The sequence below is a fragment of the Alligator sinensis genome, unplaced genomic scaffold, assembly GCF_000455745.1.
Source record: "Alligator sinensis unplaced genomic scaffold, ASM45574v1 scaffold61_1, whole genome shotgun sequence".
Taxonomy (NCBI): domain Eukaryota; kingdom Metazoa; phylum Chordata; order Crocodylia; family Alligatoridae; genus Alligator; species Alligator sinensis.
The window spans coordinates 2272342-2300099 of record NW_005841986.1 but is presented as its reverse complement, the minus strand read 5'-3'; the positions used below and the strand labels follow the sequence as shown (position 1 = coordinate 2300099).

General features: G+C 48.5%; 1 protein-coding gene across 1 annotated transcript; it reads left to right on the top strand.

The window, feature by feature from the left end:
• The first annotated feature begins 6 nt into the window (after positions 1-6).
• On the top strand, positions 7-27758 carry ITPRIP (inositol 1,4,5-trisphosphate receptor interacting protein). The gene is made up of 2 exons (XM_006021303.3): positions 7-120; positions 22963-27758. The coding sequence occupies exons 1-2, from the start codon at positions 8-10 to the stop codon at positions 24623-24625; spliced, it is 1776 nt and encodes a 591-aa protein (XP_006021365.2). The 5' UTR covers position 7; the 3' UTR covers positions 24626-27758.

The window sequence follows — 27758 nt, the reverse complement described above, 5'->3', positions numbered from 1 at the left end:
AGAAAAAATGTACGCAGAGGAAGTGAGTGCGGCAGGAGGCCGGCAGCGCAGGGGACCATGCTGCCCCGAGCAGCCCGGCGCTGCCCCTGCCCATCGCCCCGCTGATCGCCCGCGGGCCCGGTAAGTGCATGGGGCTGGGGGCACGGGCCAGGCTGAGCCTCCAGCAGTGGGAAGGGATATGGGGGTCTTGGAGCAAGCTGGGGTTTTGGGGGGGAAAAGCAGCCCCCTCCCAGCAGATGGGAGCAGGCAGGGAGCTGCGTGCGGGGGCAGCTCTGGGGAGCAGGGGGGGGGGTTGCAGCACGTGCTGCCAGCCCGGAGGAAGTTCAGCTTCAGCCTTCCTGAGTCTGCTGCATGCAACCATTTGCTCCTCTTCCGTGCTGCGATTTGAGGTCTGTATCAAATCTTCCCCCCACAAAAAAGACTTTGGTGTGAACTCTTCCCTGCTCCTGGACACTGTGCATTTGGCTACAGTTGCTGGCCATGTATCTGCTCTCTGGAAGGGGGTGAGCAGCCCATCAGGTGGTCAGCGAGGCTAAAAAAAATACGTTGCCTTCCATATTTAAGCACTGCTCAGGGCACAGGCCGAGTGTTCAGGACCTGCCGCAAATACAAGCCCTCCATATTTATTGCTGGTTACAGACCGGTGTGTCGTAAGCCATGTTTTCAACACCGGCCTGTGTCAGCATAGGTTTTCCTTCCGCATCTCTCGACACGCCTGCCCTGTCACGCTTTTTTGTGCAAGGGGTTAGTTGTGTCCGAGGCGAGGGTCTGAGAAGGGGTGAGGCTGCTGCTGCTGCTTGCTGGTCTTTTAAAGGATGCAGGTTTATGGACGGCGTTTCTCAATTCCCAGCTACCATGTCTGTGGCCTGCAGTAGAGAAGATTTGCTGGGATAGGGACAGTAGTGCAGTTATAATGGCAAACTTTTCTAGCAGAAAGATGCAGCTTTTACCAGCCAAAAAGTGCTTTTGCTGATATAACTTATGCCCATTCCCTAAATGCATTAAGTTTTACAGACAAAAGCACTTGCATTCAGTATCGTTCTGACCGAACTAATATATAAAAAATATCATAGTGAATCACACCCCAAACAGATGTGACTCAACCAGCCAGAGTTTCCCAGCATAGACCAAACCATCAAGTCTTTTCATTTCCATTCCCCTCAACAGCCAGTGGGACCCCATCTTGCAAACTCAGTGCATGTGGTGAAGCATGCCTGCGAGTCACCAGCCCGAAGCCAGTTTATTTGCCACGCACAAAGCTAAGCACACGCATAAACCTCAGCAGGCTCCAAGTGCCAGTGCATAACGTCTCATCCTCCGTGCCTAGTCTATACAAAACGCGTGGAGGAGCCCACAGATGGTGTTAGATGGTAACAATGTGAATGGCATGCTCTGAAAGCTTAAATTTTGGTTCAAGTCACACAGGGCTGGCTGGGGTTTACCACTAACAACATTTTTTTGTCAGACTGTTTTAGATTCCTAGGGGATTGCAACGTACGAGTTGGCAGCGAGGACTGTATTTTTATAAGAACATTACTGCGTTTATGAGGGGCTGCTCATAATGGAGATACAACTTATACTAGCAAAAAATACTCTCAGTTGTCTAAAAGAGCAAGTGAGCTTGGCCATAGCACTCTCCTGCCAGTATGAACTGCATCCAAACCCAGGTTTCTGCTGACGTAGCTTTGTGGTTTGGAGGTATGACTCCCTATTCCCACACTCCTAACTGCGGTAGTCCTGTAAAGCCAGCCTTGCTGTAAAAGGGCAATCCTAAGAGAGGCTCCTGTACAGGGCAGAGGGGGCTGCTCTGCGACAGAAACCATGCAGATCCTTCCACTAGTGATGTATCCTGTCCTGCACTCGCTACTGCTCAAGACCAGAGGAGTATAGGCTGTAGGTTTGGGGGCTGTGACGTATGTGGAGCAAGGGGAAGGGCTGGAGAGGCACGAACACCCCTACCCTTAAAATAGCCTAAGGGAAACCCCTTGTTTTTATTATTCCAGCAAAAGGGCTGGATGGGATCTCTCCCTGCTCCAGGCAGGATCTAACAAATCCAGGAAAGTGTCTATCTAACTTGCACTTTAATACCTCTAGTGACATTGCACAAGCTCTGTAGACAATTTGTCCTTGTGCTTAATTGCTCTCGCAGTTAGGGACCCAAATCTCCTCCGTCTTGATTTATGTCCGTGCGTCCCTTTAAATAGTGCAGCATTGTGCGTGCTGTGGGCTGCATACTTTCCAGCACCACAGATAATTGCTGGGTGGTGCGGGAAGGTGGAGATCCTGGTGTGTAGGTACAGGGTGTGTTCTGGGTGGAGGTGCTGCCCTGGGATGCCGGGACGCCTGTTCCACATCTAGCCAAACACCCAAGATGCCAGCTCAGCTGTACAAGCAAAGTGCTCTGCCCACATGCTTCTTCAGCATAGGGTATAGGAAAGGAGGCGGGTAGCCAAGAGCAGGGCAGCTGGAGGAGAGCGTGCCAGGATGGGGAAACTGCAGAGAAAGCACTTTATATGTTGCTGCATCCCTGGATTCTGAGTGCAACGCTCAGCTGTCCCAACCCAGACCTGATGAACAAAGCTGTAAAGGCAACCCTGCCTTGAAATCGCATCCTGGAGGCAAAGGCCTCAATAAAGTAGGTGGGTGTTAGGCCATGTCTCAGAGACCAGCAGACCCCTGAAGCAAGAGGGAAGTGAATGGCAGGGCCTCCCCCGGGAACCTGGCCTCAAAGGGCTTGTCTAGAGATCTGCAAGCAGCCTTTTAGTTTCCCGAGTTAAGGTGATCTAGAAAAAGTAAGCGTCACTTGAAGAGCTTTCCTTTGCGAATGGTCAACCATGACCATAAGTAACTCTCTAAAATACCAGGCTATAAGGAAGACATCACAGGCTTGGTTTTCAGTAACAATCCTTTCCCTGATCTAACCCTTAGCGTGGGTTGGGTTGAATTGGCAGAGCCCACTTGGCGTATCAATAATGATTTTCTGTAATGGCCTCATTTTGGAAGCGGCCTTCGATTGTGGGTTTAGAAGAGAGGGGAAGGTTGGTGCTCTCGGGGGCTGCTCGTGGCTGGCTGCTTGGTGCTGGATTCACATCTGTACATGGGTCTGCCCCCGCCCTTTGGTTAATATGGCTGTTTGGTGCTAGCAAAGCATTTTTCCATGATCTTCCAACCTGCCAAGATCAAAGCCATGAGATTTGGCCTCTGGCCCTCCTCCCACATGCAGCTAGGGCCAACATTTTTTTTTCCTCCCCATCATTTTAATTATTACGCCTTTTCAGAGGTAGGGGTTTTTTTTCCTCTGGTTGAACCAGCATATTACTCATCTCAGCGAAATGTTAGTAAGGGGCAAAGATACTTTTTCAACATGGGCAGTGACTGAACATTTTCTGCCCTAAGTTGCCATACACATACTTGGAAAAGTCTACTTGGTTAGCAGGCAGGATGTTTTCCCTGGCAAGAATAGAGGCCAAATACTAATTTCTGCAGAATTTGGGCGCTCTCAGTACAGTTTCTAACCTGTAGAGTCATGATGGGCACCAGATATAAATACAGTGTTTGCCGTCATGAGTTGTACGTGTAGGGTATGGTGTTGTAATGAATGTGCTTCCAGCTATGCATGAGCTAACCCAAGTCCTCAGATCTGTGAATTCTGCCTCTTCTCCTGAATAACCCACAACCCATGGGCCAGACTTAGCCTACCAATTGTCATCTGGCTTGTGGGGGCTTCCCAGTGATATGGAAACTTGGTGGCAGGGGAGCAAAGCAGTGACAGCACTAGTTGGCGCTTCCAAACTTCTTGACCCATGGGGAGCCCAGAGGGCCAGATAATGTTGCCCTGTACACCTAATTGTACCAGAGCATGGCTGATTCTGGATGCATGGGTTCGGGCCAGTGTGTGGCTGGATCTGGGCATGCAGGATTGCATCCCTGGACCAACCCTATGTGCCTACCCCACCTGGTATCCAGCCTGTGGAGTGACCCCATGTCATTCATCCAGCCCTTGGGGCCAGAAGGTTGGGGCACCAGTGTTACAGTGGATGGTGGGATGCTACAGAGCTGCAAATCAAATGCGGAAAGCAAACCCCATGCAATTACTAATATGTGGGGGAGTCAGTGCTCATCAGGTTCAAAAACTGATCTGCAGAGAATAAAAGAGGCTATAAAGGCTTCTCAGCAGAGAACCAGTGGACCATGATGAAGAGGAAAGAAGTGTGACAAGATGTCACATGAGTATGTGAGGCTGTACCCAAGACTGGATGACTATTGCAGGATACGATCAAGTAAAACATCTCATCTGTGGGTACCAGGGGCAGAATGAATGGCACATGTGCAGGCTTACTGGCTTGACATTGGAGTACTGATTTATTCTGTGGTTCTCAGTATGGCTCTATCTGTGGAGGGCTGCACGTGTATGCATCCAAGGTAATCCCACCCACATCAAAAGCAAAGACTTGAGCTCCTAAATCATTTAGGCCAGGATCCTCAAGGGGTTTAGCTGCCTGACTCCCATTGATGTCAACTGGAAATTAGCCATTTAAATACTGACCCTTTAAAAAGTGTTTTCTAGAACATGAGAAACTACCAAAATAGCACTGCTTGTGAAGTCACAGCCTGTGGCTGGAGGGGGGAGACTTCAGCTTAGCTCCTTACACAAATAGCTCTGAGGTGTATATATTTAGGGCCCAGCTGATCTTCAGTTGGTAAAGGGACAGTGATATTCTGTGCATTAACATCAGCTGAGAAGCTTTCCTTAAGGCCTCACCTAAAGGACTGCAGCACAATCAGTTGGCTGGGATTTCCTCAGAAAGATAAAATGTTACTGGAAGTTGTGCATGTCCAGCCCAACTCGATTTGGCGATTCCAAAGAGGAGATGCACCCAATAGCTCACATGTGTGCATACCCATGTCCCCAGGATGAGGACCTGGCAAGCATCAGCGACAAAGCAGGTGTGGCTCTGCAACATTAATGATGCATAGAGGGGAAATAAAGTATGCAAAAGAAGAAGATCCAATAGCTACTTCGGTGTCTCAGAAATGGAGTTGCTTATGTATCTAATTCCAGAGCAATTATTGAAGGAAACGCTAAGGCAAAAGGGGCTTGATCAGCATCACCAAGGCTTCTGGAGTTGGATCCCTGGCTCAGCCCTCCATGCATTCAGACTGCTGTATTCTCACCTCCTGCCCAGAGTTGTACAATTGCATTTTCTCCCTAGCCGAGCACATAGGCTGTTTGGGCAGTGAGGATTTCATGCCCACTAGTGGGGGCCCTGAAGCAGTGACTCTTAACTCCCATGGCACTGCAATTAGCTTTTAAATGCAGCACTGGCCTGTCACTTGGCTCCCGAACAAAGCCCTCCTTTGTTGCATTCTCATTTTATAAAGGAAACAAGCTTTCCCGTTGGCCACACACATGTCCCAAATGAGAAACACGTGGCCCGAGAGAGCCCAAACACTTGCACAACCTTGGACTCAGTGCTTTTTTCCACGGCAATGCATGTTGCATCTCTTACCCTACTAAGATTTCCTTCCAGACCTTCCTTTTCCAGCATTAAATTTTGTAACAGTCATGGAAGGGAAAATGGAAGCATTTCTTGGGGAAGAGGAGAAAACTGAATGCAAAAGGGGAAAATCTTCAAGTTTTCCCAGATAAGCTGGGACCTTTTGCAATAGGTTTGTCTTTACTCCAGCTGAGATTACCTAGGAGTTGATGGCCTCGGGTGCAGAAGCAAGAAGCTGTATTAGCTACACAGGGATTAGACACCTTCTGTATCAGCAAGTCTACTTGTTTTATCATCTGGCTTCTACAGATGATGCTGGTTTAAAAGCAGAGATCAGCAAAATACACTTTTCAGCCAGTGTATGTGTGCATGCACATACATGTGCAGCTTGCTTAGTTTGCATTTATGAACAGTCCTTGAAAGAGCTCTCTGCTTCTGGAAGTGCTTACATGGTTCTGCCCAGCTGTTGAGAAGTTAAATAGATAATACACTATTGGGGCCTTATCTTCCACTCAGGAACTTGCATTTTTGTGAAAGGGGGTGTAGCAGGTTAACACTCCCCTAAGCAGGCTCAGGAGCCAGTTTGTTCACAAAAGCCAGTCCGTTTACCATACATGTGGAAAGCATCTCACAACAGCAAACACAACAGGTATAGGTACAAAGAATAAACACAAATCAAATCTCTGGTCTTCCATCAGACCTGGAGGAGTAACACAGTCCCTGTGCTTCTCTCTAAGCACTCCTCTTCTTCTTTCTGCCCAGTTTCCCTTCCTGGGAGCTTTTAACTTCCTCTGAGCCCAGCCCATCATCTCTGTCAGCTGAGCCAGTGTCCTGCAGCAAGTAGGCTATTATCCCCTTCACCCTTTGCAGCTGGGATCCAGCCCCTGAGACCTGCACCTCATTACACGGGGGGTTGATGCAGCTGCCCTGCGTGAAGAATGGCTCACTTGCTTCTCCCTACGTATACCCTTCATGTCAGTTGTGACAGGACTTCAATGATCTGATCTTGACCGGATTGTAAGATAGGGGAGACGCTTCTCGGGGTGTTTTTGTACCATGTGAAAACTGGGGTTTCAGGTGGCAGAGTAAAGTCTTTGTTTCCTGTAGTCGTGATTCTTGCTATGATATTCAGTGTAATAACCCTAAAGGTCAAATGAATGTGGAGCAACAGCTGTAAATGGTTATCAAAATGAGAGTCCAGTGACTTGCAAGCTGCCAGTCCCACCTTTCATTGTGAGTCCTGTTTAACCAAACTTCAGAATTGGTGCACGCTGATCTAACACTGCTGTCATGTCCCCAGTTCAGGGCTAAATATAATGTAGAAACTCTCAGACCACTGTAGTGCTGATTCCCTGCTTTTGTTACGAACCAAACCCCCGGGATGACAACGAGCATCTTTGCAGTGATTTCACCCAGCTTTGAATCAGGCCTTTCATGCAGAGATGACCAATGTGATCTTAAAATCCCCAATCAGTGTAGGAACTTCCTTAAGTGTGTGCATGTGTGTGTGATATAATTAAAAATAAAAAAAAACTTTAAAAACACTTCAAAAAGGAAAAATTGGCCTTGGATGGTAGATTGGGAAAAATCTGGCCATGTAGCCAGGGAAGTGAGAGGGTAAGTGTTGTTGGTGAGGTAATAGATTATGGACATCTAACTTTCACTGGTTTACTTTTTTTTTTTTTCCTCCTTTGTTAAGTGTTAATTGAGGGAGCATGTTGGGAGAAGGGTAGTAGTAGAAAGGATAAGGTTCATCATGCTACAGATCCAGTGATGGGAGGTTAACCCCTCTGCCAAAGACTGCCCCACCTCAACACAGGTATGACCATAGAAAATAGGGTGGGAAAGGACCTCAGGGGGTCATGTCTAGTCCATCCCCCTACTCAAAGCAGGACCAGCCCCAGCTATATCATCCCAGCCTTGGATGACAAAGCTTCATCTAGCCAGGTGCCATGGGACAGGGTCCCTAAGGATGGCTGTGTTACCCCTAAGGCCCCTCAACCGTGCCAGTTTGGCCCCCTGGGCACCCTCCGTTCTCACCCGCCACGTCTTAATGGATTTATAGTATAGAGAGGCTGCCGTTAAGTCCTCTTGGACACAGTTTGATGGACTCTCTGAACCCCGTGGGTTCCCCAACCCCTTGTGGGTCCTGCTTCAAAACAGATGTCACCAGACACCCCAGCCTTACGGGCTACATGCGTGGCTCCAACCGCCCCTTACCACGCCCCAAGCCTCACAGATAGCACTGACATTGTTCGGTCTAGGCCTTGGTATGTATTGGCCCCCTTGTCCTCTCTGGGCTCTCTACAGTCCCTAGTGTCACGCCCTTGCTGGTGCCGGGGTCAGTGCACCCCAAATGCCGCGCCCTCGCTGGTGCCAGAGTCCCCACGCTGCAGTGGGCCCCCAGTGAGGCATCCTCCTTCCCCAAATAGCCTCACCCAAACCACTGTCCTATAAACAGAAATCAACATCAAGGCTATAACATAATTCGAGCCACACAGGGCGTGCTCCGTCCCTCAACAGTACCAGAAGTTGCACTTGCACTCAGGCCTCTCCCCTTTGCTTGCTCTGAGAGAGCTCCTTCCTGCTTGGCTGCTGGCAGGGAACTGCCGTCTTGGCCTCTGCCCTGGGGTTTATATACGAGCCAGGCCCTGCTTCTTCTGGTCAGCGGATGGCTGGCAGGTGTGGGCCAACTAGCTCGTTCTGGCTGCCCTGATGACCAGCAGCTGGCGCTCCCCATTGACTGCTAGGGCTCTCTCCCTAGTAGTTCCAGCCCTTAAAAGGAGCAGGACACCTTAGTGCCCTGCAACACCAGATCTTAAACACCTCCAAGGATAGAGTTGCCGGCACCTCTCTGGATAACCCGTCCCACTTGCTTATGCACTGTTGGCTAAGAAAACTAGAAAGCGAAATCATTGGGCCACCTGAGCTCGGGTGACCCTTCTGTCCATTGTGTATGTATGCGGGGAGATACCTGCAGATAATTGCATATTCTGCACGTGCTCGGCTCATCCCTTCCTCTGCCACGAGATGACGCGTCATGCAGGATATGTCATGCGTCGCTGCCCGCAGGGCGGGGAGGAAGTGGATGTCACATCAACATGGGAGAAATGCCCTCAGCAGATCCCAGTGTGGTCATAACCTGGGGGCAGGGCGTGTGTGCACCATGACACGGCTCCCTCCCTGTGACTATTGTTATTAGTCGGAAGGCAGGGTAGAGATGCACCTTCACAGACCACCCAATAAAACAGGGAAGGGATGTCTGTGATCTGCTTCCATCTGTGCCGATGAAAGATCGCAGGAGGTGGGAATGACTGCAGTGATCACTTCTGTCCGGTGCTGGTCACCGAAGGAGGGGAGCCGTCCGGGTTGATGGGTCAGAAGATTTCTTGCTGGCTCTGTTCCAACTAGTCTCTTCATCCGTAGGTCCGGTTTGTTTGACTTTAACACCAGTTCAGCTTGTTCCCCAGCTATGTGGTGTCGACGGCCGCTTGGTAGGTGGTAGGGCAGGTGGCAGCTGCGTGCACACTTCCCTCTGCACGTCTATTGTGGGAAGCATTGGCAGGCAACATGCTCACGTGCTGTAAAAGCCTTACTGAGCTGCTTCGAGCCATTTTCAGAAGGCCCCTTTCCAGAAACAAAGCTGGCTGGCATGGTCCCTTCTGGTTCACAAAAGCTTGCTCTCTATATGTTGAATTTAGTTAGTCTGCAAGGTGCATATCTGTCCTGCCTCCCACCTGATTCGAGACTAATGCAGCTAACTGATTCTTACTGCCAGACAAAGCCACAGTGATTAGGCAGATGGCCTGCCGAGACGGCCGCTGTCGTGCTGACCAGCATTGTCTCGCTGCGTCCTTGCACCCTTCCTGTCTGTCTGTCTGGCTCCATCTGTTGTCTGTCTGGTCTGACGCTTGGATTGCGAGCTCTTTTTGGCGCGGTGTCTGCCTCCTTGTTCCTGATCTGTGCAGTGCCCGATGTGATGGAGCCCAGCCCAGGATTAGGGGCTCTTCGCTCGATAGAGGATGAAGGTGATGGCACAGGAGAACAGACTGGAGCTTTTGCCCTCCAGTGCGTGGCGAGCGGTGATTTAAAAATACCAGGATGAACCACCCCCCACCACCAGCCTGTGATAAGACTGATCATTCAGTTAGTAGCACTTTTCTTAGAGTTTGAGCCAAATGGCACAAGTGTGTGAAAAGGAAGCCAGCCATCTCTCTGATACAGGCTTTATTTTTTCTCCAAATCCGAACCACTACAGAGTCCTGGCTCTGTAAGCGAAACACTGGCCCTGCATCATCTGAAAAAAGGCTCTGCCTGGAGCTGAGCCATCTGGACTCGGTTGCGTCCACCTCGAGTGCAGACATTTGAACCGGTTTGGCTGGTGGAGGTTTCACCAGAATCAGTCTGTTTAGGGAAGGAAGGGACTGCATTGAACATCGGCTCTTCCTTGCAAATACCTGATTCTGTGGCTAGAGGAATAAAAATATCACTTCCTAATTTCCACAGCAGAGCTCGGGAGCAGGACATCCAACACTGGCCACGTGACTGCTTGCTTTGGCATTGAGATTTAGGCAGGATGTATAGGCTCCATGAAAGGCAACACGCTCTCAGTCAAACAGCAAAACAATAGCCATCAGGCCAGGGCCCTTGTCAGGTAGTTACGCAGAGCGAGCTAATAATCAGGGGTGGAGTTTCCCAGGCAATGCTCTGACCTCTGCTGTGATGTAAATGCAAAGAGTGGAGGGGTTGGGGAATGAGTCTTTCCTGTCTTTTGTAAATCTTGTCCTGTTTGCAGAACGCGTGTTGCAGTCCAAGTGGGAGTCGAAAAGGGAAGGGGAGAGGGAGGTTGGGCCATCAGTGAAGATGCCAGATCCAGGTTCAAGTTCCTCTTTGCCACAGACATTCAAGGTGACCTTGGGCATGCCACTTAGCACATCTTTCCCTCCCCACCCCCATTATAATACATAGGGTCTTTAATGTTTGGGATCTCTTTTAAGATGACTTTAACCCTACAGGGATCCCTCTTCTTTTTCTTTTCTTTTCTTTTCTTACTCTGTTTGTTTAATTCTCATAGGAAAAAAAATAAGACAATCTACAGCAGAGCTGCTGAGCAACTGTGGTCCCCTGTGTTCAGCTCTTCACATACTCTAGAGTCTGTGATGCTTTAGCTTTATAACCCTCCCAGTGTCTCAGTGAGATGGGGAAGTGGCCACATAAGATTCAATGACATCTCTTTGTTTCTGGTGGTGTGGAGCCTCCAGAAGCCTGTTTTCGTGCAAATCGTTCTAGTGTTTCACAGGGGAACAAACTAGCTAGTCTGAAAATAACACCTCCAGTTAGCAGGCCTGCAAACTGGGTCCTTTAGCAATTTAGTGCATGGACACCTTACCTTTTACTCCATAAACAACATTATCAGGGAAAGAAGGCAGGGTTTTACCATGTATTAGCACCAGTAAATGCTTGTATGCATGCTCTTACCTTGCAGTAAATGGAATCTGCACCACAGTGAATTACCCCTATTTCATTGAGGGGTAGTACCCTTGGGTAAGTCACTTAAAATATCTGTTCCTCCATTTCCCCAGCTGTGGACACGGGAGAACTTTGTAAAGAGACTGTTTATGGAGCAGTTCAAAAGATCTGATAGTTGTTTCACCTACTAAAACTTATTGTTGTCTCAAACGGGTCTGTCCTACAGGGATACTCTCTTCGAGCTGACATTTGTTTTTAACTAACCTATCTTGAAAGCAGTCCTTTACAGCATGGATTAACTTGGGAAATCCTCATTCTAATGGGGTCTGTATTAAAAGCCACCTTAAATTGAAGCTGAAGCCATGCTATGTGTACTGCTTTGCCTTGACTGATCCAGCTGGCAGGTGTAGGCAAAGTGGGAAAGTGTGTATGTAAATATTGAGTTTTAAGTATGTTTGGGCGTACCACCCAGAACCAGAATACATGCTACCAGTGCAACCACACCTATCCCAAGACCTTTGTGAGGTGCTGGACTGATTTGCCACGGCACAGCCTTAGCTCTTAAGTGGAGAGTTCCCACTGATAAGACTTGTTGTGCCCGCTCTTAAAATATAGCAGCTTTTGTGAGACATCTCAGCAGGATGCAGCTCTACAAGCTAGTTCCAGTCTGATAATGATTCTCTAATCAGAGCTTGGAAGAATGCACCAGGGGTTTAGTAGGTGGAAAGTTTTAAATCTCCTAGCTCGGAGGTAGAGACAGGAGGTGGGTGTGGAAATTATTTCCTGGCAAAGGCCCAGGGTGAGAGTCTGAAAACAAGCTCACCTAAAGCCACCCAGAAATGTTCCAGCAAAATTTGGACTTTGGTTATTTGAAACTAAAATTATTCATGGAACGTGCTGGCAAAACCTTCATCATCACAAAGGGTTTCTCAAATCTACAAGGGGATTTCTGGTCAGAACCAGAGAGAACTCCAAAATGAGCATGACCAAGTGATTAGGGCACTCACCTGGGCTTCAGGAAAGCTGGGTTAAAATGCTCTGCCTGAACTACCACCCTGTGGGGATGTCTACACGTGTAATTAATGCGGAGCAATAAACTTGCGCCAGATTTTATTAGTCCTGGGAAGCTCCCAGGTGTACCATTTACACGTGCACCCAAGAGCGCAGCATGTTGAGCTGGGTTAGAGCAGCGCTGGCTGGCACAGGGGCCAGGGGATCCGCCTGCCAGCCCGGGGCTTTTCTGGCCCAGCTCAGCATGTTACAGAGGGCCTGGCTGGGGCACAAGGATGCTCCATTGCGGGACTATCTGGCAGGCAGCCCTGCTGCACAGTTAATTAGTTTCTTGCAGCCTAATAGGGGCACGTGTGTAGACTTGAGACATTTACTTCGGGGCTAATTAGCCTGCTCTGCAGTAAACATCTTGTGTAGATGCACCCTGTGAGTGCACTAATTACCATGAGATAAGAGGTTCTGCAGTGGGTCTTTTTTGGAGCTGTTGCACTCGTATAAATAAACGTTCACTTGGCCAGAGAGAGGTTGACTTGTATCCCAGTGACTATGGCATTCACCTGGGGTGTAGGAGACCTGGGTTTCAGTCCCTCCTCCAAACTAGGCCATGCAATGTTGATTTAAACCCAGGTATCGCCTGCCCGGTTGATGTAAGTGGGTTTTCTGCAGACATGAATGCTGTGATTTTTCACCGAGGAACCTGTGGAAGGTCTTGAGTTCCTCCTAATGCAGAAAAAGAAACATTTGAAAAATATTCATAAACCTGTTTCTTGCTCAGCCATGGTACAGACTATCATACTAGCAGCTACTGGGATCTGGGGGGGTGTTATTACTAGCTCCTGTCCTCAGGGCAGCCCTCTAGCTGAGACCCACTGACCTTCCACACTGACTATTGCTGGAAGCTATCCTTAGCATCAGAGCCTGAGGTTGAGCTCCCCTCTAGCCTCTCTCTCCTTGCAAGGTGCTCAGCATTCATCCAAGGACAGCTGGAAGTCTGCCAGCACTTGGCTTCCAGTTCTTCTGTACTCCTCTTCCCATCACTACTGCCATGAATTGGTGCCCCCCAGAAAAGGAAAGAGAAATGGTGAGCAGACTGACTGCCAGATGGAGCCCTTCTAGCAATCGGTCTGCTTACTAGTCATCTCTTCTGTGTGCCTGCTATCCTGCTGCAACGGGGTAACCCATAGATGAAGAGGGGCAGCACACAGGGTTTGCGCTAGTTAGTGACCCTCAGAACTGATGTTGAGTAGGAGTATAGCTATACTCTCTGCCTTTGCATAAGCCAACAGGTGTCTAACTTTGAAGCTCCATTCCTGGCTGCTGGAAAGGAGAAATACTTCTCTGCGGGCACATCTACACATGCAATTAGTGCACATGAATAAGGAGTTTATTGCTCCTAGGTCTTCCTGCATCTTCCCGTGCACCTGGGACTGCAGCACGTTGAGCTGGGTTGGAGCAGCACCAACTGGCAGGGGGCCTGGGGGCTGCCCCCCTTGCCTCAACATGCTGCAGAGGGCCCAGCTGGGGCATGGGGGTGCTTCAGTGTGCCCATGTGGGGCTAGCCAGTGGACAGCCCCCACATTGACATACCCTCATGCCCCAGCCAGCTGGTGCAGCATCTACACATGCGCTGCTGTAGAGTAAATTCGCTTACTCCAGCCTAATAGAGGTGAATGTATAGATGCACGATGTTTACTGTGCTGATAATTAGTCTAGTCTACTGCATGGCAAAAGTCTCATGTAGACGTGCCCTGTGTGTCTTTTCCCACCCTCAGCACCCTCCTCCATCTCCCCCCTCAGACTTGCACCTCCTGCCTGGCATGAGAGATGGTTAGGCAATGGGAGCTTGAAACTGCTACTCTGTTTGGTGGAGTCTGGACTCATCTGCCCCAGAGTGTGCTTCAAGCTTTCCTCAAAAGCTGAAGCATGATACAGATGTGCATTTCAGCAATTCGCAGCCCCCCACTGGGTTGTGAATAACAGCAAGGAGAATGGTTAGGCATAACTTCATCTTTTTCCCTGCAGCTGGTCAAGACCGTGAGCAACTACAGAGGCTCTGGAGGGTGCTTGCAAACTCAGAAGACAGTGCTGCAATAGTTAATCTTTTGTTCACCTATAGAAAGTTTCTATGGCCATCAAACCTGTGCTGTTCTTGATGAAAGCTTATATTTGGCACGAATTGGTCCTACTTGGAGCAGGGGGTTGGACTAGATGTGACCTCCTGAGGTCCCTTCCAGCCCTCATTTTCTATGATTTTATAATTCACCTAGGGGATCGTCAGCTCAGGCCATAGACAAGTGACTCCCTTCCCTTCCCAAGAAGGTGAAATGTCCACCTCTACCTTGACACCCCGTTGGGCCAGTGTCATTGCTGGATGCTGCTTTCTTTACCAGGCGCACACAAGGCAGTGACGTGGCTCTCATTACACCAGAATGACCAGCTACCCCTCTTCGTCTGGGGCCATGCAAAGCACAACTCAAGCAAGGCTTGAATTCATGCCCCAGAGTAGGGTGGCCACCAACCTATCCCCAGAATACAGGACATCCGCTTGGTGAGGGGGCAGGAGGGGATGGCCCCCCTCAACCAATCAGCAACAAGGGGCAGGGCTGCCCCTCCTTAGCCAATCAGTAGCAAGGGGTGGGGCCACCACCGTAAAAAAGCCACCTCCCTCCCCAGCTGGCTGGGAACCCTGCTCCTCCTGTCTGCACTTCCTACCTGTAGGCACAGCCAATAAAATCATAACGACAAATGATTGACATGTATTTCCACCGGTGAACTGAAAAAGAGGACTTTTTGCTCGTTTAGAAACGGCCTGGGGACAGAGGATTTAAAAACAGGATGGTCCAGTATAAAACGGGACCAATGACCACCCTATTCTAGAGCCACAGCAAAATGCCACGTGATCTCTTAGAAGACCTGCCAATGCTTAACAAGTTGCATGTATTGGGTGCTTGATAGAGCAGAGGTGGGCGAACGGGGAGGGAACTAGCCGTCCATTCTGGCCCGATTCCACTCTGTTGTATGATGCACGCTCACCACCGAGAAAACCACTTCTCAGACTTTACTGGTTCAAGTTCCACTTTCCTTAAGGAAAAAAACCCCAACCCTGAGCTTTGAAGCACCGTGTGCAAATTTCTTCCTTTTGTGTGCATTTATTTTAGACTTCAGTAGGCCTAATTTATTTTTGGACCCTTCCATAAAGAAAATGCCTAAAAAAAGACTAATCTGTTCTGGCCAGAAAACAAGAGTTATGATTTACGGCAAATTTTAAGGTTTTAACATGTCTCATAAAAAGAAAAGAAATCCAAGAATAGCTGCAAGCCGGAGGGGGTTAGCTGGGATATGGGAGCACAGGTCTTTAGTCTGAATCACGCAGGGTGTTGTCTCTACTAGACCTTCAGCTATTCTGGAGTCTCCTTCCCTAGTTTTAACCAGCAAATCCCTTCTCAACCTGAGACATCTTCCAGGTGATAGTTTCATTGGAGTGGTATGTCTCTATGAAGTCTTGGGTTTGACAAAATGGCATTTCTCAGTTAAAAACTTTGCACTTACAAAGTTCCCACCTTGCTTTAATAAAACAACCTTCCTAAACATCTTGGGTCTTTCTAGTGCATCAGAACAGAAGACAATGCAATCGCCACTATTATTCATCTTTAATCTGATTTCAGGGACCCACTCAATGGTGTCGTGAATGAGGTTTTGTTCCAACTTAGTCTGTTGCTGGGCAACATTTGAGAGTTTCACTTCTTAACTTGCCTCGTGTTCAGTTTTGTATTGTGTACTAATTCTTCTCTCTACCGCTGAACACGAGCCGAAGGTCACTCAGCTTCCCTTGACACAAAACGTAAATCAAGACAAAGCAGCGCATATTTTGAGCAGCTCCCGGAGAAAAAAGCCATTAGCAGAAAGGGGGTGTGCAGAAACATCGTGGGTTTTGGAGGTTGAGAGGTGACGGAGCCATGGGTGCAAGGGCTGCAACTTTAGGCAACAGGTCCTTTCAGCTCCACAAATCAGTCTTGCTCCTTAGCAGCTTTGCCTCGTGTCTGTCTGTCTGTCTGTCTGTCTGCAAAGTTGGGCAAACAGCAGAGCTGCTGCATCTGCTGGGAGAAGGCTCAAATAGCTTCCAGCCAGCCAGCCAGCTCCACAGTCCTATATTCAGGCTTTCATCTAGGCACCTGACCTCTCCCTCCACCACCACACCCACCTTCTCTGCATAGACAGGAAGATGTTTAGTAGGTGGTTGGGGGCCACGTTGCAGCCGTTGCACGGCAGGAAGTACAAAGGGAGCTCCCACGTTGCTGAAGCTTCCTGTGTGTAGGCTGTTTGATCAGGTCTCGCTACAGCACCGGGTTTTGCAGTGACTGAACCCGGCTCGTGTGCCTGTGCCCTTCCAGATGAGAGGAGCTCTGATGCCATGGTATGGAAGAGGGTAGCTCAAGCCAGGGGTCTGGAAGGAAGCCTCGGCTTAGCGGAAAGTTAGCCAGCTGTAACCAGAGGAGACTGTAGCACCCATCTGCACCGCCGCAGCATGCACAACAGCGCTAAATAAAACTCGTGTCAGCAAGGTCAGCATGTGTTCCTGATGCGGGTAGCTGGAGGAGGCCGAGAGCAAACAGCCCAGCAAGGTAACAACCTCTTCTGTAAACCATTCCCACAAACATGCTCACCAACTCAGTCCGTGGTCTAAATACTACAGTGACAGGCACCGGCACCTAGGCAGCCCATTTGGGTTTCATGCTGGGAGCCCTTCTCCAAGCCTGAGTCCTGGTTGCTAGTATCGCTGGTCCAATCTGTCTCCGTGGGATTTGCACAAAAGACGAATTGAGTCTAAGGTTCACATCACAAAAGCCCCCTCCGTTTTTGCCGCGACTGATGCTCTGCCTAGGTGTGGAGCAGGAACGATGTTTTTACCTGACAAATGCCCATACTCCCTTGCTTTCTGTGGTGTGCATAGAGGAATGTCTCTAGCTCTGTCAAGCATCCTGCATCTCTGTTGGGCCCAAAAGGCTCAGGAGTGAGAGCTCAGGACCAAGGCGTGGGACATCTGCCTCTGCCCTTCTGACCTTGGATAAGTTACTTCCCTTTGCTATGCTGCGGCTTCCACGTCTGTGATATGAACTTATCGGTGTCTGTCTGTCTTCCTCTGCAGGATGCTTTAAAGACTGAAGTATAATCATACCGTGCCCGAACTACCCCCAATAGGGTATTACGTTGGCAAAATCAAGCCCTTACTTACTAGGAAATTCCAGCATTACCATTGCACAAGCATCCTTACCTCCACCCTTGTGCTTTTCTTTTTTCCTGCAGGACCCCTGCCTCATTCCCTGTGCAGGCTGGACCTGTACTGGGGATGAATCAAGGCTGTTTAGTGAAGGAGGCTGCCTTGCACTAGCCTTTCCCTAAGTGGCCGCTAAGCCTCATTTTCTGGGCGTCTCCAAGAGGGCACTCAACATCAGTGGATCTTTTGGGTCTTAATCTTTCTGGAAAAAAAATGGGAATAATGTGTGCTCTCAGTTTAGCCCCACTCCAATCTGGAGAAACCTGGTTCTACTGTAAAAAGCCTGGGTTGAAGCACGCTCAGTCACTTTGTGGGGCTGATCTACGTGCCGTCTAGTCCATGCTGGCAGGTGTACAGTAATTATTGTATCTGCACAATAACTTCAACCCCTGTACAATGTACAATCAATAATAGTAAAAGTGTTCAAAACATATGATAATTTTTGAGGCAGCTCATTGATGCAGCTTACTCAAAACCCAAGTCACTCCCAAGTCTTAACCAACTTTTGATCTGCTGTCAGTACTTTCTTATGACTTGTTCCCTTGAAATAAAGAAATGCTTCAGCTTTGAGACCCAGTTTTCACTCACTGGCAAGGCAACTTATAGTGAGCAATATAAAGTAAGTAGGAAGACTTATTTGCATACTTGTTTGCATAATTTTTTCAGCGTGTGATAGTTTTTCAGCAAATACAATAATTTTGAGTTGCCAATACAATAATTTCATATTTAAGATCTGGCAGCGGTGAGTCTAGTCAGTCCGTAGAGCTGTGAGGGGCTGAAACGTGCTCGGTTCAGATGGACTTTTTGCAGATTTTAGATGTTAAAATGTAAGAAGTCTCCACTGAGCTTCTGCAGCTGCGGTGTTTTGGAAATGGCTATATTGGGCAAGTTGTTTTTTTTAACATGGACATATTAAAAGACATATTTCTGACAGACAGGCAGCCTCCCTAGTGAAATTCTTAATCCGTGGTTCAAACCCCTGGTTAAAGCTGTCCCAAAATGGATTACCAGAATTTCTTAACATAAGAAAACAATGCATTGTTCCTTATCTTCATTCTCAGAAGCTAAACCATTTTGACTGAACTCCTCCCCCACAAAAAAATTTAATCTGAGGTGAACACTAACCATTTCAGCTTAAATGATTGAAATGTGGCAATGCTAAAAGCTGGTGAATACACCAGTATCTTGTGGGAAGCACTGAGCGGTCTTACTAACAGGTAGCGCTTCTAGCCTCACCTATAGTTCTCTCTCCATACTAGCCACAGGAGTTGCACATGAAGAGGTGCAGGACTGGGATACTCATGCCATCCTACAATAAGCTGTGGTATAATCAAAGCCAGACATCCCACTATAGTCTGGAATGCTTGTAATCTGAGGTCTGAACTGTGCTAGAAAGTTGTGCTGCTTTAATTATGCCGGTAAAGTGAAAACAATGCAATCCCCCCCTTGCATAAATATGAATTAAATGACATTGGTAAAACAGTGACATGCACAAGTTGAGCAGTTCCTGATATACAGCACCATTCTGCTGTTATAACTGCCCCAGGACTAAGAATCGTAATAGTAGGTTAGTCAAATATACCAATGCTAATACTGCAGACCTTGCAAACAGCCTGTAAAGACAGACACCCAGGCTCTGGCATATGACTATGTTATTTTTAATCTTAAAATGAACACAGCACAGTGCTGAAAAAAGGAACTCAGCAGCATTTCCTGCCCATCCCTTGCAAACAGATAAAAAACCCTTAAGTTACAAGGTGACCCCTGATTATTTTTAAACCACACTAGGGCATGAATCTCACAGAATAACGGGAGCTCCCAGACCTGCAGCTGGTTAATTAATGGGAGGTGCAGAAATAAGGATATTCTGGGACAAACGTTATTTTCCCCCCAGAAGCCGCATGGGTGTGTATTGTGCAAAAGAAGGTGCAACACAAGTGAAAGTACTGACGCTGAGAGGGAAGGGCCCCGTGGCATTGTCTTGAGTATTGTGTAAACTTCCTTTGCGTAGTTCTGCAAATGCCCCTTTTATTTTGCAGCCCTCCCCTACTTGCTATTCCCAGCCCAGCCCACTCTTCAACAGAGGCCACTGGTTACCAATTAGTGCTGGTTCAACCGTGGAGGGCTCAAGAAATACGCAACGACAAGGTCCCCGCCCTCAAAAGCTTGCAGTGAGTCAGGTACTAATTATTTGATGCCTTAATGAAGGACATGGGCCAGGTCTCAAACAAAAAGGCTATTTAGCACATTTTCACTGTATTTTCTGGTAAAGCAATATGTGATCTCAAGAGGGGTAAGACTACTGTGCACAAACCCACAACAGTGCTTAGCTCCATCTGGCTAAATTACCAACAAGGGTGCTCACAGTGAGTGGAGCTGCAATGGTAGCCTGTGGGCATGTCTACACGTGCAATTAATGCAGCTGAATATACTCTGGCTCAATCTGAGCTGGAGTAAACTAATCCTGACATTGATTACACATGCATTTAAGTGCAATAATTACTATCCTGTGCTGGAGTAAATTAATCTACTGCGCACATGCAGACAGTAACACTTTACTGTGCATTAAATTCATCTAATGAGCAGTCAAGCACACGTGTAGAGGTGCCGTGTTACAGTATTCTAGCAGAATCTTAGTAAGAGATGGTATCACCTAAGTATAGACAGTCTCTGCGGGTGGAAGAGCGACTGTATATTTGCAATGGAAGGTTATTGTCTTACAGCTTGAAAGGTTGCGGTGATCTGAATGGCGTGTCTGTGATTGTGTTTGCTGCTGGACGGGATGCATCTCCAGAGGCCCGTACTTCTAACGTCTAATGGAGATTGTCCTTGTCAACCTTGGCCTGTGCTCATGGGGCTGGGACAGCTCTCCGGGCTGTGTTTTCTCTGCTGTCATAAAGCTCAGTGACTAAGGTGTACGGTGTAAGGCTGATAGTAGGTTCCCTCTATGGGATGGATTTATGACCTGAGGAACCATAAAGATAGGCGGCTCGTGAACTGTACATAAAGAAAGCCTGTCATGCCAAAGAAGAGGCTACTACGGTTGCCTAAAAGCAATGGTGATGGGCTCACCATAATACCTATGTAGAGCTACACTAGTTGTTTTATGACCTAGTTCATTCCCTCTGGTTTTGCTTGATTTTTTTTTTTCACTTATTTTCACCACAATTACATTTTCATAGCAAGTATCTTTTTTTCTGGGCACACCCTTCTCTTGTGTGCCCACATGTATGAGGGGTCTCTTTCAAAATGTTCCACGTGAAACTAAAAGCACCAAGCCCTTCCCAAACTCTCCTGTGTGCCCAGACCCAAAACTGACCCCCTTCACCCTGCAGCTCTCTTCAGAGTACTGTGAAGCTCAAGTTACTGGCAAAGTCATCATCTTTGGATGGTCTTACCATGGAAGGGACTTTAAGACATTTAAGCACCGATAGAAACCAACTTCCAAGCAAATAAAATGTCACCCTGGCAGCCTCAACAGCTGGAGCACAGCTTATGCTAAAACAAAACTCCAGGGCCAGATCCAGATGTGCCGGCACATGCAGCTGGTGGTGCCACAAACCCCTTTGCAGTGCCACAAACCATAAGCCTAGCACATTTAACTCTGCACAGTGCTACTAATTTGCAGCGCCAGGGCAAAATTTGCTACCGGGATTTCCCAGGAGCAAAAAAACCCTGAATCAAAAAGCAGCTCAAAGCGCACCCAAATGGTGTGTGCCGGGACAGACGTGGAGATGGGGGAGCAGGCAGCCCTGGGCACCTTGTGCCCCAGCCAGCTGCTCCCTGGCTAGCTGGGGTGCAGCGTGCCCCGAGATGGGAGCTGCATGTGCCCAGCATGGGGGCCCTGCAGTGGAGCCCCTGGGCTGAGGCACGTGGAGACAGGGGAGCAGCCAGCCCAGGGCTGCCTGCTCCCCCATCTCGAGGCACACTACAGCCCATCCAGCCGGTAAGGCATGTGGAGGAAGGCACACCCCAGCCAGCACCCACCTCTCCCACCCACCATGGAGCAGCAGGGCAATGTGCCCCGGTGCAAAGCCCACAAGAAGAGGCATGCACTGCGGCACAAAGTAGCAGCACAAATTCGTGCCATTACTATATATGCTGCTGCAAACACACGCCCCTGCTCATGTGGATGTGGCCCAAGAGACCTAAACAGTGCTGGGTAGATGCCCTGGCAGCAATAGGATTGTGCCCAGCAGAGCTAGAGGTTACCTTCTTTTAACAGAGTCTTGGTACATTCGTGTGTGAAACTAATAACATCCAAGGGCACTGGCCGTGCACGTGGGTTGGGAACCCAATACTGTATCATGAATAAAACAAACAAGCCCGCTCAGAATCATTTGAGGTCTCTCAGCCATGCCAAGACGAGGAGGAGGTAACATGCAGCAGCTCACACTGGCATGCTGCTGCACATAGACGAGCGGCGGCACACGTCTGGCAGTGGGACGTACTCCAGAATCACTTCTGCATTGATGCCCTTGGCACTTCAAAAAAGAGCAAGCTGGCTGGGACCGTGGCTCTGGATGTGTGTGGGAGGTGTTTGTTTAGATCCAGGCAGGGAGGCGTATTCATGGATTGTCCAGATTAGTAGCCTCGCAAGCACAGAATTTAAGTAGCATGATGCATTTGAAACCATCCGTCTTTGGGTTAAAGCAAGGCCAGTGAAAAGGTGCAATGTGGCAGATCCTGTACTTTCTCAGGGGCTATCATATGCCAGTGCCAGTATACTGGGAAGGGATGTGTCATAGCATGAGCCCTGCTGTATTTTGATGCTTTGGTACTTCAAATGAGTTGGAAAAGTTTGTTAGGGGCCTCCCTCCTGGAGGCACTAAACTCTGTAACCATGGTCTCAGTCCAGATGTGAATGACCAGTGCTTGATTGTGAAGATATCCACAGGCCATTGGCATGCCTCCCATGGAGGGTGCTTCAAACGGCAATACCCCTCCCATGGCTGTGCCTCTAAGCTGTCGGCCTCACACCTGGCACTGAAGCTGTACATGCATTTTGGGGTGGCAGTGGATGCTTGCAGAAAAGGGAGGGGGTGCCGCTTGCCAGCACTTCTTTGTCTGCCCTTTGTACCTGGTTCTCAGATGGGAAGGGGTCTTCCTAAAGGAGGGGAGGGCACTGTTTCCACCCACTTCCCTGTGGGTGGGATGGGGAGGGCCTACTAATGCCCAAATAGCAATCACATTGGGTGAAGAACAACAGAAGCATGGGTGGCTGTAGCTGGATCCTCTTGCTCATCCTTCTTGGACAGGCTATGATTTATGATGATATTAAAGTGGTTTCTCACTATGACTCCAGAGTTGTGAGTTTGAACCCTGATCTGGGCTTATGCAAAGGCTGTCACTGGTCAATCCAGCTAGTCATCCTGGTTGGGGAGTCAGAAGTACCAGCCACAGTGCTAATCATCATGCCGTTCTCTCATATGCAATGAGCTACAGGAACTGCTGTGACCTAGCCAGCCTAGCACTGCATCTGCTAGGTTCAAGTAGGCCCTTGACCGGGACTGCTACTGCAATCTATTGCTTTTCTCCTCATTACAGCTACATATCCCTCAGCACTCTGGCAGGGAACCTCGTGGGCTGAGGCATTTGTTCATGAACTCCCAGTTGCAGGCGACAATATCAGACTTGGAAAAAAGATAAAGGGTGGTTGTATTAATGATTTTATTTCATTTCTGACCATGCTGCCTCTCTCTCTTGCAGGAAAGGAATTGCCATGCCCACAGGGATCTTCCGAGTGTGCCTGGTGGTGATAACAGCTATCGTCAACCACCCACTCCTCTTCCCCAAAGAAAATGCTACTGTCCCCGAGGACACGGAGGAAATCATCCAGAGGATGAAGGAGCGTGAGGAGAACCTCCGGCTGGAGCAGCTACGCTTGGAGCAGGAGATGGCAGGGCAGGAGTCCGCCCAGAAGGCTTTGGAAGAGGCCCCTAAGCTGGAGGAGAAGCTCGAAGAGGATGCTCTGCGTTGGGACTTGTGGAGCGCCATGTCCATGGTTGTCTTCCTACTGATTGAGCTCTGGAGGCAAGATTTCCAGGATGGGAACTGGCAGGACTGGGCCGGTGAGGAGGATGACATGGCCATCCTGGGGAAAGCATTTAAGGGGGTGGCCCTGCCAAATAAGGCCACCTTGGCCAACTTCTATGAGAGGTGCATCGTGGGTGTCACTGGCGAGATGGCCCGGATGCGGGAGATGGTGGAAGGTTTTGCAGACGACTTGTTGGAAGCCCTACGGAGCGTGTGTAACCGGGATGCTGACATGGAGGTGGAGGAGTGCATAGGGGTAGGGAGCATGTATGAAAACTGGAGGGTGCGCAAGCCATATGTGTGCGACTTGATTGTGCCTTTTACCCCCCCAGAGCCCTACCGTTTCCAGTCGCAGGTGTGGTGCTCTGGGGACTCCATCCCCCCAGATAAGCAAGGCTACGGTACCATCAAGGTTTGCCGGAGGGATGAGGATGTGGCAGGCTGTATCTGCGACAAGACTAAGCTGGGTGAAGACATGTTGTGCCTCCTCCATAGCCAAGCCAGCCAGACCAGGCACAACAGCGAGAGGGAGGACCTGCTCTGCTTTAACAACACCCAGTATCTGGATGCTGACCAGGTGATGAAGTGGTTCCAGATTGCCATCACCAAGGCCTGGAACAGAATATCCCACAAGTACGAATTTGATCTCACCTTCAGCCTCTTGGACTCCCCAGGTGCCCTGAAGATAAAATTCAGGTCTGGAAAGTCCATCGCCTTCAACATCACGCCCGTGGTGCAATGCGAAGACTCTGATGTCTACTTCATCTCCCACTTTCCCCGCAGCGGCCTGACAGCTGATCCCTCCTCCAACACTTACTGGTTTCTTACTTTCGCAGTGTATGAGAGACGGTTCATCCATTCCCTCTCCAAAACACTGCCTGCCAATGCCTGCCACCTCAGCTGCCTTCAGATCCTCTCCTTCCTGCACGAAAAGCAATGTAGCCTCTCGGGTCCAAGCGGCCTCACAAACTACCACCTGAAAACAGCAATGCTGCATTTGCTACAGACCCGTCCCCATCAGGACTGGGCCCCGGAAAACCTGGAAGCCAGGCTGCAAGACATGCTGAAATTCCTGGAGAAAAGCCTGCAGGAAAAGAAGCTATGCCACTTCTTCATTGGAAATCGTAAGGTGCCAGAGGAGCTAGGTTTCCCGGGGATATTCCAGAAGGCTGAGCCCCTCAACCTTTTCCGATCATTTGTGCTTCACAGAGACATTTACCAAAAGACGGTGGATACGTTTCACGAGATGCTGAGGAACACATCTGCTCTGATCAATGAATACACGGTGCACGTTCCTATAGAGCATACAAACGGGCTTCACAAAGAGTCTCTTTAGCCAAGACATCTGAGAAACACTTGTCCTCTATGCACAAGTCTCTGGGGCAGCTTAAAAGCCTTATCGAGGCAATGGACTTTGACGTGAGAGATTTCCACCTTTCATGGCAGCTAATTCAGGCCTGGTTTACCCAGCATCAGGGAGGAAAGAGAATGGGTAGGAACTGGAAAGCACATGCTGTGAAAGTGTCTCTCTACTCCACCAGTGTGTTAGCTGTTTTTTATGCAACTCAGAATATATTTTTGTACTATGCACTAGTCTGACTGTGGTGGTGACAAGCAACAGATGTAATTTATACAGATGTTGCATTGCAAAAACATTGGCAATTGTTCAGCGTCTCAAGCCAAATATTGAGTTTGTTTTTAAAGGGGATGTAATAAAATGGTGAGGAGAATCTAAGATAAAAAGAGGATGTTGAAAGAGTCCTCTTCCCTGAAAGGCAACAGCTCTGTGACTGCTGTTATTCTGTTATTCTTACCGTACTATTATTAGTCTTTTGTATAGTCATAATGGTAATGTCCAGGGGAGTGGATTTTGTGCGTGGGTGAATATATTTGCATGGCAGTTTTCCATGTCTGCTCTGGATGAAATCATTGACCATTCTTTGTAAAAGAAAAAGAAAAACTTCCTCCAAGACATAAAACTGTAAGACGGCAGATGCCAAGAGATAACTGTTTGGGCTCTTCACATAAGCAGATGATGCATGAGAAGAGGGAACTCACCGAAAAAACTATGAAATGAACCCAGTCACAATAAGCTGATGCCAAAGGGGTAGATCTTAATCTCAAAATTTAATACAAATCATGTAGTGCATTTGTAATGAGGTCAGGGCAGGTACAAGTGCTGTAACTAAGGGAGAGAGCAGAGCACACTGGTGGCTGGCAAACTTGGTTTTTGCAGCAATGCTGCAGTCTGACTCCCTCCATTGTGTCTGTCTTATCTTTCATAGAGGTAACCTGGGGTATCTGCCTGCATCCAAACAAGGCTCCTTCTAGACCTTGTTAATGCTGCTGCTTGGAGCAGGTTGCATTTAGGAGTGTCAGGTAGAGCAAGCTGCATGGCCTGCAATCATCTGAGACCTGACCATAGTGAATGTTCAGCCACTACTGACCTTCAGGTAGGAGAGAGAGAGAAAGTCTTGGATGAGCGTACGAGCTTTTAATGTTTTAATCAAGTAGAGCTCTTCAACTTGGGTGTACTGTTTTCATTGTTCTCCTTTCGGAAGAGGAAGATGCAGCCCTGGTTGGCGGCATGGGTAGCATTGGTTGTTCCATCCTACAGCAGATTACCATCATTCCCATATTATTGCACCTCCCCACTTGACCCATATATGGTATATGGCAGACACAGAAGATAGGTTTGATCCTACTACCCTGAAGGTGATGCCTTCTGGCAGGAGTTCATTATCCAGCTTGCCATTAAGCAGACCTTCAAAAGAAGATTGAAGCACAAATCACTGTCTCACCTCTGTAGACAGCTGCGCAGGCCTGCCTCTCCAGGGACAAGGGAGTTGTGGGACACAGACATATAGGGTGGCTGGGCAAGGATGTTAATAGCTTACACAAGTCCCAGGTGAGAGAGAGGAACCCATTTGCAATGAGCTGCTGAGTAACTACCCAAGTTTGTAACTACACCGTTCCCCATGCCATTACACCCAGGCTTGCTATAAAAAGTGGGGAGGGAGTGACAGGAGAGAGAGGGGCAATTGGCCAGAGCCATAGGAGAATGTCTTGGGTCCTGCATGAAGCAGATATTTGTCTCCATCTCCAAACTAACCCTTGTAACTCTGTGCTCAGGAGAACCTCACAGCTGGAGAAGCAGGAGGGAAGGTCTCACTGCTGGAGGTCAGATGTGAAGCTCACTGGTGCTGTCGGATTAACCTTTTAGCACGAGCCATTAAACCCCTTTAAGAGAAATAAGAACCAGGCTTGAGGCACTCTGCAGAGAATCAGATAGTGATGAGTAGAAGTAAAATGTTGGTTTGAGACCCGTGGGGATCTGGAGCTTCTCATATATCTAGAATATTTTCAAACTAAAGCAACAACTTTGTGGCTGCTGAGTTTCTCGCTCCCTGAGGTCTGTTGTACAGTGTCTACACCAGACCTATATTTATACAGATGTACTATGTGCAGATGTACTATGGTGAAGCACTTGTGGCCTCGGTTCCTCTTCACTGTGCTGCTGCCATGGCGAAAGACAAATTTAAATCTCTGATGTTTCCTGCAAAGAGCCTAAATTTAGCGCGTGAGAAGTACAGAAATACACCCCTGACCCAGGTCACACAGGAAATGATGTGCTGGGCTGAAAAAAACCCATCAAGCCTTTATATAAAATGGGGGAAAGGGAGAGTAAAAGACTGCTTATAAACAAAAATTCTCATTTCCCTTGTGCAAAATGTTGGAACAAAGATGCTTTCATCCAGCATGGATTTCCTCTCCGGTGGTTTGACTCTTGCTGGTTTTAGGAGGATGTTTTTAGTTGAGTTTGCAGTCATAAACAGGTAGTGGGGAAAGTAAACCTTGCAAATGACACTATGCTAGCAACATGTTAAATAGTAGTAGGGGCATTAGGGATTTTTTCTTATCCTGCTGGATTGTCCCGTGGCAATTCTGGACCTCGTCTGGTGGTAATAGAAGAAATGTAGAGCACTAACAGGGACTCCTAATGAAACATGTCTTGCCTCAGTCCCTTCCCTGGACAAGATACCGCTCCACTAAGTGTTTAACGTGACATGCTTACTCTGCTTCAGGCTTTTCTGCTGATCACAACTTCAGGCTATAAGAGAGCCTACAGATATGTCTCCACTCAGGGGAAAGCCCTGTGTGTGAACGGACTCACTGTGCTTCAGGAAACCCCACAGGAGAGCTCTCCATATGGCTATCACTCTGCAGGCATTTCAACACAAGACACTTACTGCGGAGTAGACTAATTAGCTCTGCAGTAAACGTGTGCCTACACATGCACCCCTATTAGGCTAGAGTAAATGAATTAACTCTGCATCAGGATAGTACTTGTATTTACAGGATAGTACTAATTTACAACTACTATCCTGCCATGGAGTTTTTTTGCTTTGCAGCAGTGCACGTGTAGACATTGCCCTGGCTGGCTGGAGCACAAGGGTGCTTCAGTGTGG

Bases quoted from the DNA above. Each gene is read 5' to 3' on its own strand.
- ITPRIP (XM_006021303.3), top strand. From the start codon at position 8: ATGTACGCAGAGGAAGTGAGTGCGGCAGGAGGCCGGCAGCGCAGGGGA. The intron at 121-22,962 runs GTAAGTGCATGG...TCTCTCTTGCAG, and splicing joins GCTGATCGCCCGCGGGCCCG to GAAAGGAATTGCCATGCCCA.